We start from the raw sequence: 17,094 nt of genomic DNA, 5'->3' as shown, positions 1-17,094 counted from the left end.
GCGCCATCTGGTGGCAATATCTGCGGAGACGAGTTTGCTCTGGCCACCGCTGCACAAATTGATAGCTATTGATATTGATTCTTATCCCCTGGTTTATGTCCGGTGACAAATATTTAATAAATGTGCATTCATATACGTATACACATTTAAGAAATATAAAATAAGTTGTTCCAAAATAGCAAGCTTAAAGTTGACTTACAAGAAAGGCCTCCTCAAATGTAGTATGCCGAAAATCAATATATTTAGTTCATTATTGTTTCACATGGCGATCAAAAATGTAACACAACTTGGTCAACATCTGTGAGAAATGTGACCAACATACGTGAGTAAAGATGCATATAAAGACAGAAAACATAAATAATGATAATAATTCTCGATCATTTTAATAGACGACTGATGTAATTTGTGACCTTTGTTTGAATTATCTCGTGAGAAGAATACATAATCTCTCCACTAGATGGCGTGAATACACCTCAAATAGGCGCACGTAGCTCAATTTAACCAAGTGCTCTCACTCTGAATTACTTTGCCTAATTGCAGTTTTGATTGAAAAGTAATATTAATAAACACATCTATTAAAGTTGGAAGAGTTGAGCTTTCTAGACATGTCTTTGTGATTCAAATTACCCCTGTTGGGCATGACTTAAATAGATGGATAATTAAGAGATTGTTTTGCAGTTCACTATTGAAAATAATGGTGGTGATGTAGTTCAGAGAAAAAACGACAACAAAAACACTCTAGCTTGGAAAACACATCAAAGTGCAGAAATTATGCTAAACAATAGTCTACTTTTGGGGTGTTTATTAACCATGCTGTTGACTCTTCACGCATGTATCCTGAATATTAATGCTATGATGTGATGTGTGTTTATAAAGTCCACACAGCTTTACCAAACTCATTCACATAAACAAAGATCTGGTCCACAACTGAAAATCAAATAATCACTAATGTTATTTTGTTCTTCACTCCTCATGCCCACAGAGGATGATTCCAGGTGTTTTTGTTTGCTTACAATAAAACCTGTTCATATACAAAACACAGGGCTATTACATTGTGGAAGAACAATTTCCTATGTGCATCTCATTGAGAATTATGAGTCTTTTTTCCTCCAAATTTACAATCTTAAATATTGTTGTGAAACAAACTAGGTGGTGGAACACTTAATGGTGTTTTTTGTATAGATTACAGTGTCTCTTCTGTCAGTTTTTTTGTTTGTTTTCATTTTCAGTGATAGTGATTAAACAGAAAAGAGACGTCTAATACTTAATACACTGTAATAGACCTGCAATAATGTTAACACTGACTAGGTATTGAAATATGTAGACCCATATCCACTGAGATTACAGGTCTAAAGCCGAAATAAACCTAAACCTTAGACTAAACTAAGTCTAATTTTATGATAAGCACCAGGTCTTACTCAAGACTGAATCAGGACTGTGGGTATACAGTCCTCCCTTGTGCCCTCTGTACCATTGATAATAGTTATTTTTCTTTCCCAAGTGCTGACACTTGCTTTCAGAAGTATGTGCAATATTATATCAAACATAATTCACACTGAGACAAGATTCATTGAGCACAGTTGGTTTTATTTGGTTTCAGGCATTTTGTAGAAGGCAAGATAGGAAGCGCAACACAGTCCAGACAGAGACGAGAGAAAAGGAGAGACCGAACCGGACACAGCATTTGTTTGCCCTGTAAGCCATTTAAACTATACTACTTTTCTTTTATACTATAAACCAATTATATTAGCTTAATCATAAAAACAGTGCTTTCTATATAAGTGCCTCGGTCATTCAGGGTAAAATGAAAGATGCACTACGGACTTGGTCTGCATGCACAAGTGTATTAAGTGTAATAAGTCTGAAGTGCTGCTGTTGTTCTTATAATAAACTTAAAACTATCTTTAACTTATGCCCTAATGCTACATAAATAAATAAACACCATTATAATGATGTCAGACTATGCCTGGTGACATAATTTCCATCACAGCTCGGTCTCGGACTTTGCCCAGATCTCGTGTCCATTTCGCGTCGTCTAAATCTGGACCATGTTGAGACTTTCCATTTTCATTTGGTCACAACAGACCAGTGAAAATCTGAAAAACAGTAAAGCACTTCATAGCATTTCACATCATTTTTAAAGCATTGTTTCTCGTTGGTACAAGCTGCCAGTTCCTACATACCTACATTTTTATATTTTTTTACCAGTTATTTCTTGTCTATTGTCAGATAATTAAACAGATTGCCTTTGATAATAAAATCATACCTCCAGATCAAAGACATAAACTCCATTCTTACCCAGACAGAAAAAAAAATAACTTGGAGCATGTTATAAAATTCTAATAACAAGAACATTCATGAGGGAAAAAGTTTGGCAACTTTTGCGTGAACAGAAATAACAGAAGAGACTCAAATGAAAAGAAAAAAGACAATTCTTTTAAAGCTCTATTTAAAACTATTTAAAGCTCTACACATTTCACACTACAAAACCTAGAAATTCATAGGTCTTTCATCTCAAATACACTTTTTGGTTTCATGTTGGTTTTACAGCTCGCAGTAATGCAATATAAAAAAAAATATTGGCAATCCTTTGTTAAAACTGCTTTTGGTGAACCTTAGAACAATTACCAGCCTTGAGGAGAAGCTTAAAGCAAAACACATTTTATCCAACAACACTGTACCGACTCTGTTGTTGTCATTGTGTTGTATATTTTTGTTTTTATCTGGCTTAGAAAATGTGTAAACGGCGCTCTCCTCAATGTCTATACGGCTGTTTTTGTGCTTTGGTTGTGAAGGGTTTGAAGACCACGAATGTAAAAATAAATTGTTTCTTTTGGTTACAATTCATCAGGCTTTATATTTGGCAATGTGACACCTGTTCCAAGTATATTTCACATACATGGTCTTATTTAAAATGTACTAGTTTTTTTTTGGGCACTTCTCATTAAGTTGTTGGTGTTTAAAATTTACAAAGACAAAATTGTTGTAATCTGAAGTCATAAGAAATATTTGGCTTGAGTTTAGTTAAAGCACTTTACAAAATTCTAACAGTGGAAAAGCTACTTTAGTCAGTTTTATAAAAGATAAAAGAAAACCATCCAAAAGTATTCATCTTTGGGTGTCACTTGGTTTTCGTAAAAAGTCTTTTTTGGAAAGGCTGGCACAATAGAACACAAGCTTCATCTGTGCAGGCACACATTCACTTCCTTCACTTTCTGCTGCCAACTCACTTGGCATGTATAGGGTTAATATGGCTCGCCGGTCCAGAGGAAGAACAAAGTTTTGGCCTCTCTTCAGTTTATGTGTTGTCAGGTATTTAGAACCTGATACCAATGGCTTCAAGCACGCAGCAAGCACACATAGGTCCGTATGGCCATCGTATACTTCTGCAGAATATAGGGTTTGAGATGTGTGACAGAGGAAGCACACATTTGTAGAAAAGGTTTCCTGAAGCAGCAGTCCTCAGGAGGTCCAGTGCAGCTTAGTGCGAGGGTGGTACTCTCAGGGGTGATCAGAGAGCCATCAACAGGCAGAAGGTATAGCCTGACACAGCACACTGGCATTAACACTGATCAGTGGTGGGCCTGCTGTATTTTTGGTTGAGGTAGGTTAAGAGCAAGCAGCAAAACAGTATGGCTTCTTAGACATTCTTATCAAACTGAGGTAGCGTTCTTTGGAGATGAGCAGCAGTTAGGTGAGGAAGAAAAGTATGGCTTTAAAATGGTTCCTTCATATGGCAAAAGACTGTCATCTCCGAGAGCAAAGGCCACTATGTATTATCCCTTTCTTATTGCAGAGAGACTGGAGGCTATTTCGACATAATGCATTACAATGCATTATAAAGCGAGAATATTTGGCATCATTTGGCTTTTAAATACAGCACACATTTTCACATGTCACTTTATCTGGAAACATCTGAATAAAAATATTATTTTGGTTAGGCGCAGACACCCAGAGAAAAGTGACACAGAATATTTGGTGCACATAAGCACAGCTTTGACAGCTTCTTAGTCTGTTTAAAGGCTTTATAACATGCACATTTACATGTGCACAGGCAAAAGAGGCATTCACTTTGGTTTGAGGTAGGACTGGTCAGAGGAAAGGAGGTAGCAAAGGGTTGAGGTGTTCCTAATCTGTATGCAGTAGGAGCACAATACTACTTTGAATGGGGATTTAAGGTAGCAGCATGAGCTGAAAATAATATTCTTAGCCAAAGCCTTAAGTGAACTGCATTAGTCATTGGTATCTGTTGGAGGGAACAGTAAGGGGAGGGGGGTCGGGTTATTGATCAGTGTTAGCCAGTGCCAGTGCCAGGCAAATCTGCTGCGTTTCGCTCTATAACCACTTGACATTGCGCCACCTGCGGGCAACAAAAAAGATGCATGATTCCCTCATGAACAAGCTGATAAAGAGCATGAATAAATACAGTAATGCAGTGAGATATGGCACATGGTACAGAATGAATACCTGTGGCTGTGACTCCACTTTTGATCCATTTGCTCGTCCTTTTGGAATGCCATTGAGTCCTGTATTGTCTCTGGGAACAGACCAGCTGTCCTGGGTTCCTTTACTGCAAAACAAACTGGGAAGAACAATTTAGATATGAGTGTTGAGATATTTTTCATATCCAACTTGAGAAACATGCAAGATATACAGTATAAACATTACCTTCTGCGATATCCAAACATGAGGAAGAGAACACAGAAGATGATGCAGGCTGTGCCAATGTGAATACCAATTACAACACTGCCCAAAGAGGCCTCTCCCTCGCGGCACTGGCATTCTTAAACACACAAGACCACAGTTAGAACGACTATAGCTACAAACATAACAACATTGCAAAGTATTTCTCGCACATACGACTCAACTCACCAGTGGTTTTGGCACTGGGTCCTTCCTCCGCCAGTGAGACCAGTCTTTTGGAGCTGTCACTTTCTCCATTGCCATTGTAGGCCACCAGCTTGATCTCATAAACTGCCTCACGCTCTGCACAAAGGTCGAGAAAAAGTTATTGCACTTCATTACCAACTTAATACTACCAACTGGAGCCACATATTCCTGGTCACAGACTCACCCAGGTTTGTGATGGTAAAGGCATTAACATGAAAGGCTGTTTGGATGGGCCCCTGGAAGTCGGCACTGGGGACCCTGCGGTAATATAGCCGGAAGCCCTCAATCTTGCCTGGTTTAGAGGGAAGCTGCCAGAGCACTTGTACGGCAGTGGAGTTTACCACCTTGGTGAAGTAAGTGGGGGCGCCCGGCACTGGAGACATAAGTGAAATATATAAGACATGGTGGACAATAGCAAGAATGTGCCATGTAAGTTGCAAAAGTAGCAAAAACATAATAAAAGTTAAAAAAAATAAGTAGTCCAAATAGCACTCATGTATTCTTTTAAAATGTAAATGGAAGGAAAAGTATGCAGTAAAAAGCATGTATGCCTTTTTACAGCATCATGTGGTAAAGTCATTAGTGGTTGAGCAAGCTTAAGCCTATCCCAAGTTACATTACTGAGCAAAAGGCCAGACACACTACGACAAACTTCCATTTACCTTATAATATTACTGCTGGAAGACAATTTAAATATCTCTGTGTATGGCGACTAGGTTAACACATTCTCACCTCCTCCCAGGGTTGTAGCCACCACGGAGTTGGACTGCTCGCTGGCGCCCATGGTCGAGTAAGCCTTCAGGTAGATGGAGTAAGTTGTGGCTGGTTCCAGGTTGGTCAAGTCATGTTGAAAGTTGCCTTTGCTTATGGCCTCCTGCAGCTCCAAGTTGTCCGGTTCTATAAAAAAAGAGCATTTCAATTGCTTGAGTTTACAACGTTTTTGAGTTCGATGTCATTATTTCCAATGGAGGACAGGAGCTAATGGAAGTCCTAATTGTTTTTTGTCAAGGATTGGGCCCACAAATATGCTGTAATAAACATGTGACCTGAACTTCTTTAAACTACCAACAATATAACATTTGCAAGTAAATAAAGGCACCACTTACAAAAAAAAAAAAAACCTTTTTGGCCAAAACAAATATTTCAAACCCAATAGGTTCTTTAGAGTGTCACATGAACGGATCCACTACCATTGCCCTACTTCATACCTTGTGCTTGTACTTGTACTTACCTCCCATCTTGCGTATGTGCAGCACGTAGCCGATGATGCTGTCGGTGACGCTGGGCGGCGGCTGGTTCCATGTGAGCTGGATGGTGTTGCCGGAGAGGACGCTGGCCGTGAGGCTCTGAGGGGCCGATGGAAGGTCCTTGGCCTGGGCCACAGCCAGACGAGCACTGGCCTGGTTAGTGCCCGCGCTGTTCTCCGCAATGCACTGGTAAATGGCTTCATCCTCAGAGCCGATACGGGTCAGCGCCAGGGTACTACGAGACACAACAAGTTATAACAATATATACTAAAGTCTGGTAAGTCAGTGTATTGTCATTGGGAAACGCATTCCCCCAATTTTCAGTTTTTCAGGGTAAAGGATCCGGGAAATATTAGGAGGACCAGGCAAAGATTTGATCTGATATAATGGGGTTTAATGAGATTGTTCCAGCAAATGTTTTGGCCTGTTCCCCCGAATCCATCACATCAGACCAAAAGTGTTCCTGAAACTACTAATTTACAAATGAGGCACTGTTCAGGCTGCTTTAAATGTCTGGACATTGGCTACAAAACCCCCTTATCTCAGCAGCACTATGGGCAAATTGGCAAAGTCAAAGACAAAATGAGGCATATTGGCATCAAACGTGACCACATTTACCTGTTGTTATTAGTCAGTTTAACGTTGTTTCCGGGGACAAGCACTTTGCCATTCTTCAGCCAGATGAGATGAGGCTCTGGGACGCCCTGAGCCACACATGTGAACACTGCACTGCCCCCTGCTGGTTTGGACACAGACTGCGGCCACTGCAGGAACTCAGGAGGAGCTGAAGACAAGGACAGAATCAGAATTCATGTTTACATTGAAATTTGTCTCACTGACTAACTTATCACAGAGTCAAAACAATTATCAATATTTCTAAATGAAAAAAACAAGAAAACAAAAAAACATACAGCATATTCTTTCTTTCTAAAATAATCGCAAATACATTTCCGAACAAATATGGGCACAGCAACACACAAAATACAGAAAAGCTAAACTAGTCGAACCTGTAAAACATAGTGCATCTGTTTCTTTTACTCTAGTCACATTTACAAATAAAGGGAACCCTAAAACGAGAATAATCCATGGCTGCTGTGATAGATGTGTTTATTGAAATGGCTATTCTGTTGCCGCCACCCCCTCGTAGGGAGATGGTTGGGGGTGCAGGGTCACGCTGGGGGTTAGGGTCAATAGATCAATGAGATGCTAAGCGTGGACAGAGTAAGGAGCTTATGGACACACGGCGAATATTGCAGAGTACGTGTTACCTCTGTGTCCCTGCTGATAGCCACAGTAGGTGAGGAAAATCCAATATCAGCTTAGGCAGAAAGGAACTTTGATATCTCTGATCCAGTCTGTAGGTTTTATAGTAGATGTTTTAAAGGTTTTGTTGGGAGCGCTTTGTGTTCATTAAGTCTCCTGTGAGGAGCTGTCCACCCCTTCATCTGCTCAGCTGTCCTGCTGCTGGATGTGTCAAGCGTCCTTAGCTGATTGTCCCTCTGTGGATCTATACTCAGTATTGATCTGTGATTCTGTTGACCTTGAATTTCACTCAGGGCTAATGTTGTTAAGGCCTTTTGTTTGTGCTGTGGTCAGAGATCCATTTCAGCTGACAATGTTGAGGTCACTTGCACTAAAATCAATTTTGCATTTGGTTTATTAAGAATAAGCTTGTATCTGTGGTTGACAACATCAACCACAGAGAAACTTCCTGGCTGATATATTTCCCACTTATTTACAGAAATCAAACAGCGTTAAAAGATCACTCAGACTTATCAAAAGTCTCAAAAAGCTCTATTTTAGTAACACCAGATTCCCAACAGTATAGCTCAACCAAAATATATTTCAGCCTGCATTACTTTACTACTTTGTGCAAATTATGTTTATTACTATTTTTCATAATTATATTTTAATATCTATTTCTTCGCGAAATGTGGCAAAATGATTGTTTTTAAGTGACATAATCTGTATATCGAAAGAAGCCACAATATATTGCAAGATCATTGAGGTCTTCTATCAGAAAAGCATGGTAACTTAAAAAATGCACAAAGGTTCAGTTTTAGTCAGGATTTTTCTCATTTTTGGAGCTGGAGTGAGTTAGTTAAGTACTGCAATATTGGTCGGATATCACAACATGTCAAATTGTTCAGCCAGAAAATGTACTTTATATTTCACGTATGTAAGTTTACATTTTTGTGGTTACTCTTTGAAAGATTTAACAGTATACAAATGTTTCCCTGCATTAAGATATCCTTTGTAGAATTTACTTAGACAGCACTACATTGTCATAAAAGGTCTCAGTGTGTGTCTGCGTATAAACATGTATGAATGATTTGTGAGCCGTGTTTAAAGTTCCCCGCAGAGACAGAGGCCGACATATTCTCTGGCTGTGGGAAAGACCCCTCATATAAAATGTGAGAAATGGGGAAGTGGGATCTGCATTATAAAAGTTGTGCATCTCATCTGAGCGCATTGAGCGTCAGGCATATGGAGCAGGGGCGGGGTACGGCCATATTTAACTGACCATCCTCCAAAGGCCTGACCCTTCTTTGTGCCTGTACCGATTTTGGTGACACCCCTGCCTGGCCTCATTCATCTCTCAGCCGTCCTTAATTGACCCTGAGAGGGGCAGCACCCCCATCCCTGCACGGTCGGCGGCGCCAACACAGGCACCCGCTCCTTCTGTCACGGCCAGGGTCACCGGCTGCACGTCACTCTCACCCCTCACCCAACATGACTAAGTTCTACATTTATTTTTAGACAAATGGGGGAAGAGGGGGCCCAAAATAAGTATCTTTAACAGTGCATGTGTATCTAAGAAGTGTAACTGTGAAGCACCTTGAATCCCAAACATGAACTTCTCTCAAAACTGAAACATTGCAAGTACTTTCAAATTAAACTCGGTATTGCTCAAATGTGATCAGATCTTTATATATTTGCCACAGTTCCCTGTAAATGAAGCTCACACAACATAAGGCAGTAACTTGACTAAATGCCTACAGATGGCATTTGTTAAGTGTGTTGTTGTTTTGTAAAGAAAAGATTAATAAATAATATGATAAAGTATGATAAAGTAGTTTTTTTTACGCATTAACACACTACTCCAAAGTAGTTGTAGTAATAGTAATGGTGGTAGTAGTAAATAGTGCTCCACAAATAAAGCTGTGTTTGTTTGACCATGAATCAAAGCCTAAAGATCCTTCTTTGTTCTGTTTCAACCCCAATAATGAAGAAAAAGATCAATAAGCAAATGCATGTATTTGAGATCACCCCCACACTTTGACAATATTGCACCAAAGGCAATGCCAATCTCAGGATTGACAGAGGGAAGTATTTATTGATCCAGTCAAGACACCAATCACCAACAACACATGAGGAATTGATTTATGCACACCTATTGTTCCTCTGTTATTGGTTCACTTGAGTGAAAAGTGATAGTATCTTAGCATAATAGCCTCATTTATCAAATACTATTTTCCATATAATTAATTCAACTTTCAAATACTTTCTATAATGCTAATTCTCTCCAGATCCAAAAAATATACAGGCTATATATACGTGTATATATATATCATTCATCTACAATTATATAGTGATATATAACCAGGAACTCATCTTGGTATTTTATTTTCCTTCATGCATTATTTGCTTTGTGTGTGAATGTGAGCCATAACTGAAGTTAAGCTCTATTACCTACTCAGTAAATGTAGACCTTTTGCTGAAGCGCACCCTGAAACCCCTTTACTTGATTCAGTTCAAACACATCCCACACAGACAAACACAGATAAGCAGCATAATATCCCTGTTAACAAATGTTTTAGAGCAAAATACCAGGTATGGCCAATAAAATGAAAAGAGACAGAGGTGAGGCACTCAGGGATGGGACCTGCTAATGAGCTGCTCTCTGGATAGCCAATTAAAGAGCAGATAATGACAGAGAGAAATATGAGACGGCCCAACGTATGAACATCTAGTATTTGATGGATGAGCCTACGTCACTCGGGGCAGCCCATCCCCATTCAAACACAAACCGATCTGCCCCCGTGCTTAATTGTTGCAGTGAAATTGAGAGTGGTGTTCCAGTGGGGAGGGAGCTCCAGCATCACACCCCAGCTGCTACCCCCACCCACCGGGGGCAAAGGTGAGGAGAGAAGGTGCAGCTTGACTATTGACCCTGTGCTGACTGCATATGGATGTGATATGGGTCCAATAAACCAAGGCGGTTACATTCAGTATTATAGTACATTTTACTTACAATAAATAATTTTCCAGCATACTATTACAATTAAATAGTGTGATAAATATGATAATTGTTATTGAGGTTGAGCAGGTCACTGTTATGCAAATGTTAGTCTATATGAAGAGTTCCTTTGCATATCTCAGTTGTGGATATTTGTTACTGTACTTGCCAGATTTCACTTATGAAACTAAAGTGAATTTAACAAGTGACTTTATATTTTTGTGGCGCTGAAACAAATCTGGTAATGAAAAACACTGCTATGTAAAGAGACATTTTCAAGCATACAGTATGTTGAGTTTTTTCAATAGCATAATCTGTTTTCGCAAGTGAACTCTTCGTATTAATCATAAAGCAAAAGTTCTTAAAGTGAGATTGAAGACATATTCAAGGTCAGATTTGGGTGTGAATGTGGGATCACTGTGTTGATCTAGTCTTGAGCCATGGGCAAAAGCTTGTTATAGTATAAACTCTGCACATTCTCTGTTAAAGAGATATTTCCATTCTCAAAAAAAGAAAAATCAATCTCATGACTGAATCTGTCAAGATCAAGGATTGTTGTTTTTGTCAGATATGATGAATTTGTCTCTTCTACTATCAAATATTCCGGTTATGCTGGGTTTAGTCCCAGCTATATTATAAACAGAATTAACACACAGTATTTTGAGTACTATGGCTGGTACTATAGGCTAACCAAACCTTCATGCCCTAAAACGGAAAGACAGGACTCAGCCAGGCCTAAAGCATTGCTACATCAGGACCATTCAGGGCTAAAGCGTAAGGAGGATAAACCACACTTGATGCCAGGTAGTGTTTGAACATCCTTACCTTGCACCTCAAGTCTCCCCAGTGCAGTTCTTCTCATTCTGGTTCCGGGGCGGTTGGCAGCGCACACGTACACGCCCGAATGTTGCAGTGACACGTCCGAAATCATGAGGTTCCCCGTACCGAGAACCTGTATGCCTTCCACTCCGATAGACCGGCCATCTGAGGCACACAAGACAGTAAAAAGTGAGTAAGCAGTCATAAAAGACAACACCTACTTTATTTTTTTTTCATTTTAGAATATTAGTTTAAAAAAATCTGCAGTGGTACCAAGCCTGCTCCAGGAAACGATAGGCTTTGGGTTTCCTGTAGCGATGCACTCCATGATGGCAGTCTGGTGGACAGTGAGGGTCAGATTTTGAGGCCCGGAAAGGATGACTGGCTCCTTGTAGGTTTTAACAGCTCCATCTAAAGACAGAGGTTCATATTGGTACTTAGTGTAGCGCTTTTAATTTGCACAGCAGCACCAACGTGACTGTATAGGTTTACGTATGTGTACCTGAGATGTTGAGTGTAGCATTGTGGCTGTAGCGGGTGTTAGCGATGTTAGTGGCCACACATCGAAACACTCCAGCGTCCACCTGCCTCACACCAGTCACCTGCAGGACACCCATCGGGAGGAGAGTGTACCTGGAGGACACAGTTTTACATAAGCGTTCATCTTCAAATCATCCCACCAAGGCTTTGCTCACATATCAATAAAACGCCTGAACCATGACTTGAGTTTGACGTTTTTTAGTTTCTTTGTTGTGCACTTTATCACAATTTTTTAGCAGCAGTTGTGTGTTACCTCTTATCAGAAGTGCTGAGGGGGACTCTGTCTCTCTCCCAAGTGATGTTGGCCTCAGGTACCCCATTGATCTGACACTGAAATCGGGCAACCCCTCCCTCGTCCACCTTCATGGACACCGGATGAGTGTGGAACTTTGGGAGAGCTGGAGAAAAAAAAAGCTAAATTCAATACTGGAACTGGAACCGTCTCATGGCCCTCATGCAAATCATATCTTGCTGCCCGTTTAAACTCTTAAAAATAATTGTGTTTTCAGTGTTTTGATGTAATAAGTATAACCTGATATATGAATGAAGATATGATATAAAGAAAGAATGTTGAAGTGCAGGGGAACTGTGTGTGGAAACATGTTGGCTATCACAGTGTATTATCAAAGATTTTAAGTCTGATATTCTGCATTGTTTACTTACATGCCATTTGGACTTTGGCTTTGCGGCTGACCAGCAAGCCATATCGGTTTTGGGCAGCACACTCGTACTCGCCCACATCCGCGTCACTGCCCTCTTTACGTTTCTGGAAATTCTGGATAAATAACGTGCCGTTCTCCAGGACTCTAACTCTCGGACTGCTTTGCACGGGCGCACCATTTCTGCGCCATGTGACCATTATAGGCTCTTCTCCCTGAACCTGGCAGTCCAACAGCAGAGGACGGTCTCGCACTGCAATCACATCGCTGGGCTCCAATAAGAACGACAGCTCTGAGGCTAAGGAAACACCTGCACACAGAAGAAGAAATACAGAATGAGGTTATGGCCATGGCATATATGTTATGTTGTAGATCAACACCACAGCCACTTCCTATCTAAGTGAACTTGAACTGTCCTGTGGTTGATGGTAAGTTTGCTGAATGCATCATGGCAGACAGGCTGACTGGCAACAATGGCCTGAGTCTGAGCTGAGTGAGAACATTGTGATGTGGTGAAGGTCAATTTCAAAAAGTTTCCATTGAGCAGGGGGTTGATTGCGACAATAGAATTGTGAGAACCTATTTGCATTCCACCCCCCGCAACCTCTGTATTAGTCATATATGCTGCACCACCCCAGTCCAAGACCACCATCTGCCCCCTCCTGAGCCTGCGACACCCCCTGGTCTCTCTTAGTCCTTTCAGTTTCATTTCAGAGGTGACTTTCCCATGCCACCCCTGTCCCCTCTCCTTCCTGACCTCTGTGACACTTGCACTCTTTTCCTTTTCTCTTGCCTGTTTTGGTGTCTCTGTATGCAAATCAGCTGCAAATGCCTGTGTCTCTCTCACAGCTGTGAGCAAACCCCTGCTCTTGAACTTGCATGATTCATTATCAATGCCATTTTAGACTTTTGCATCTGCTCACTCGGTCCCATCTCAGCTGTGAGATCCTAACAGCCTCTATTGTTCTCTGCATCTTTTTATACCACTTCCCACACTCCAGCTTGCAGCTGAACTTGAATGTGGCCAGCCATAATATTTGGCCTCTACCCATAAGGATGAATAGAGTCTTCAAATCTGTGTAGGGACATGTTTATGTAGGCTCTTCTTTGGTCTGACATTTATGTGAATGAAAGCATAGTTAAACTTGACTTTGCTCAGAAAAAAACATATCATATTAACAAACCTTTTTCTTTTTTTTTTTAAGTATGGACATCTTCAAACCATTTATTGGTTTGTTTTTACCATTTTAAGTACTAAGATTATGGTGCTAAACCTGGCTCTAAAAAGGTGGTCATCAGAAAACTATGCTAAATTAAAAAATGTAATTACATTCTCAATAACAAAAGACAACTGAACTGGACTAACCGAAACTGAATTAACCAAATACATTTTTTGTTTTTTGTCAAGAAAGTGAGGAGCAGTGCAATTTGTTTTTGTGCTATACAATAACTATAAAACTAGAATTGTTCTTGTTAAACTTGTTATTGTGCATTAAAACATTGTTTTTGTTGTTGGCATCACACCTCATCAATACCAAATACAACAGCCTTCAAAAAACACCTTCAGGCCAAATAATTGAAATGCTTGCTACAAGTTCCAACGAGCTTTGAGCTGCATGGGGTGTGATAAAGTGCACAGCACTCAGTGTGTTCAATATAAGGCAGCTATAATGAGATTTTTTAAACAAGCCAGTTGTCCAGCAACCCCCACCCAGCAGCCTCTTCATAATGCTGAGCCCCTCAGGGTCATGAGAGAGTCCAGGCCAAGAGGATGGATGTGCAGATCAGGGAGGGGGCAGATTGTGTCCAGTCACTGGTGCTCCCCCAACATCCCTGCTGCTATTGTTTAGACCTGTTTCACTTGAACTTCACAGTTTTGTGACCCCCACATATAAACAGACAGAGGTTTGAGAACAAACACATTTAGTGATACTTTGCTCATAAACATCTCTTTAAGGACTCAATGATTTGTGGCTTAAAGAAAGTCACTACAGTGTTTTAGAAAGTCAACTCTAATATGAACTTGTTCTGTACCCAATTAATGATGGATTCCAGTATAAAATAAAGATCTCAGTTGCACATGGGCAGTCAGGCTGTTATTGAAAATGCTTATGCTTAACACTGAAGGCCTCAGGGCTTCCCTCAGAGTAGCTCCTTAACTGGGAGAACCACTCTGGGCAGTTATGCAAATATTATACTGACTGTGGGTTTCATATTTCAAGTTCATTGCGCCAGTTTATGGAACAAACCTGGAAACACAACATTTTTCAGATGACATTAATTGTTTCTATAGGGTTATAGGGCTACAACCCTATAGAGAGGAGTAACTTTAAAAACATATAATTTATTAGGATGTTCTGGGAATATTTAGTTTCTATATTGACTAAACCTAAAAAAAATAACTAAATAATGATAATTATTATTATTATATGCAATTATTGTCAGCTGTGTTTTTCATACAGCTGATAATAAGTACACAGAGATGACCTAGTCACTAAAGTTGTCATGTTACTTTGGCCCAAAAGTTGGTTTCTCTAATATTCAATTCTGGCCATAAACAGCCTTTATCTGTAGAGAAATTGAGATATTTTTACACATTTGGACACACAGGGCAATATCCTCATGTGTCCATTGTGTGTAATATGCATAAGGACACACATCCTGGGCAGCTGTAGCCGGATTAGTCCTTGTGCACCCATCTTGAACATGTCCCCAATCTGAATACAGACTGGGGTAGTGTTATGGAGATGAGGGTGTGAGGGTCAGGTCATCGGGGCAGGCAGGAGACGTAGCTATTGTCTTTTTTGTCCTTTCATTTCAGCCCCCCACATCACCATATCACCATCCTACAGCTGACCAGGCCCAACCCCCTTGAAAGGTCAGAGGGCACTGACTCCTTGCCTCTCACTGTGGTCTGGGCTCAGGACGGGGGTTCGCTTTGTCTGGATGGAAAAACCTCACAAATATTTCATATATGTCCATGTAGCTTGGAAGAACTAAAAAAGTTACTGCACATATATATATATTTTTAAGAGTGGAATACATGTTTGGTGTGTAATTGGCTGCATATCACTGCTTCTGTTATTGTTTGTATAAAGTATAGAGTTATGAAAACCACAAACCTGCAAAATGAGAAGTGATACATACAGCAAATACCATCATTTACTAAGTGAAAGTATCAGTAACAGAAAACACAAAGTTGTCAACTTTAAACAATGTGTATGTGGGGAAAGTACAATGTGGTCTTGTATTATCAAACTATAGAGTGTATAAAAGAATAGCTGACTATAAAAACAGAGGAAATATGCATAGACATTGCAGATATCCGTATGCTGATATGAAATCACTCTTTACAAGTCATAAGTCTGATAAGTAAAGTCGAGTCAAGTCAAGTCTGGCCTGATTGAAATAGTTTGAAGTCGTCGTTTTGTGTAGACAATATATAAAGATAAAATAAAAGAAGTGACTTACTTAAACAGTATAAAACTGTTAGGTAGGTGACACAGAGCCTTGGTTTCATGTTGGATCCTTCTCTTGGTTCAGTCTTAGTTAAAGCTTCTTCACAGGGAAATCCCAGAATTCAAAAAAGTTAATCCAATCCAAAAAGTGGTGGTCAGAAATCTTCAGCAGTGTTTCTTCTTTGGTGATAAAGCTAAAAATGTGATGTTATTTTCTTAAAGCATTGCTCTTCTTTTTTTATTCCTTGGTCCAGCATTGGGGCCAGGGCAGGCTGCTGGTCATGTCCAAAGCCACTCTGAGAATGATGCTAGCAGGACACCTCTGCCGGGATACACGTCATTAGGTATTCAGCTTCATTGTTGTCACAGAGCGGACGCTGATAGCTTTCGCCGGCCGCTAGCAGGTTGGTCTCCTCTCGGCCAATCACAGCACAGCGTTAGGTGGAGGGGTGGCAGCTTGGCCGTGGCTGTGAGGTCCAATTGATATTCATTTAATCAGAAGGGTGCTGTCCTTCCCCCCCTTGCTCCTGAACTGATGGACCAGCTGTGGCCGGAGCTGGACACTGCCCCTTCAGCTGACACAAGGGCCCGCCGGGACAGGAAACCTACGGGGATCTCCTGGAGGATTGTTATGAATCTGTTTGCTAAATAAACATGATAAACCATTGGTTGCAACAGCAGTTTGAAGTAATCAGGGCTTGATGTTAAGTTTTTGCTCACTGACCCCAACGGCAAATGTTTCCAATTATTTTCATCTTGTTTATTGCTGCGCCTATCAAATTGAAACAGCAATTTCAATGGTGGCAATCAGAAGAATAATGTTGCACATCAGTTACTGCAGCCTGGTGCATGAGATGAGGGAAAACCCATGTGTTCATCAGTAAAAATTCTTTGGAATCTCAATGACCACAATTCTTTGATTAGTATTTTGCATACAACAAAATAGTCTGTCTCCATGGGGCTTGAAATGTTTAAAAACCTGCTGACCCTGAAATTTAGACCTCTATAAACATAGTCTGAATAAATGGGATTTTGCATTGGTCTAGCAGATCATGTTTCAATCTCAAATGTCATGTTGTATGTCATGTTGAATACTGATTTTAATTAACTTCACTGTACAAATTGCAAATGTAAACAAAACATCAAAAAATAATAACATTTTTCTAAAATAATGCAGCCCCAGTGGTTGAGGTTTTGTTGAAGTAATTGTTGGCTTTAGTTTTAATTTACAGCAGATATTT

The 17,094-nt window shown here is 40.2% G+C and overlaps 1 protein-coding gene across 1 annotated transcript; it reads right to left on the bottom strand.

The window, feature by feature from the left end:
- Positions 1-4,025: 4,025 nt before the first annotated feature.
- On the bottom strand, positions 4,026-15,954 carry LOC306973738 (immunoglobulin superfamily DCC subclass member 3-like). The gene is made up of 14 exons (XM_079570741.1): positions 15,867-15,954; positions 12,400-12,705; positions 11,990-12,134; positions 11,699-11,829; positions 11,470-11,607; positions 11,203-11,361; positions 6,756-6,921; positions 6,122-6,372; positions 5,623-5,787; positions 5,075-5,263; positions 4,861-4,986; positions 4,669-4,783; positions 4,468-4,582; positions 4,026-4,360 (listed from the first exon to the last, which is right to left on the bottom strand). Exons 1-14 carry the CDS (start codon positions 15,913-15,915, stop codon positions 4,295-4,297), a joined length of 2,121 nt encoding a protein of 706 aa, XP_079426867.1. The 5' UTR covers positions 15,916-15,954; the 3' UTR covers positions 4,026-4,294.
- Between the last annotated feature and the right edge of the window lie 1,140 nt (positions 15,955-17,094).

This window comes from Gobius niger (assembly GCF_951799975.1).
Source record: "Gobius niger genome assembly, chromosome: 14".
Taxonomy (NCBI): Eukaryota; Metazoa; Chordata; class Actinopteri; order Gobiiformes; family Gobiidae; genus Gobius; species Gobius niger.
The sequence above is the reverse complement of the archived record's forward strand: the minus strand, read 5'-3'. Positions and strand labels throughout refer to the sequence as shown.

Excerpts from the sequence above, each read along its gene's own strand:
- LOC306973738 (XM_079570741.1), bottom strand. The coding sequence starts at position 15,915 with ATGAAACCAAGGCTCTGTGTCACCTACCTAACAGTTTTATACTGTTTA. Across the intron at positions 12,135-12,399 it reads AGCCAAAGTCCAAATGGCAT|CTCTCCCAAAGTTCCACACT; the intron begins GTAAGTAAACAA and ends TTTTTTCTCCAG. Across the intron at positions 11,608-11,698 it reads TGCTACACTCAACATCTCAG|ATGGAGCTGTTAAAACCTAC; the intron begins GTACACATACGT and ends CTCTGTCTTTAG.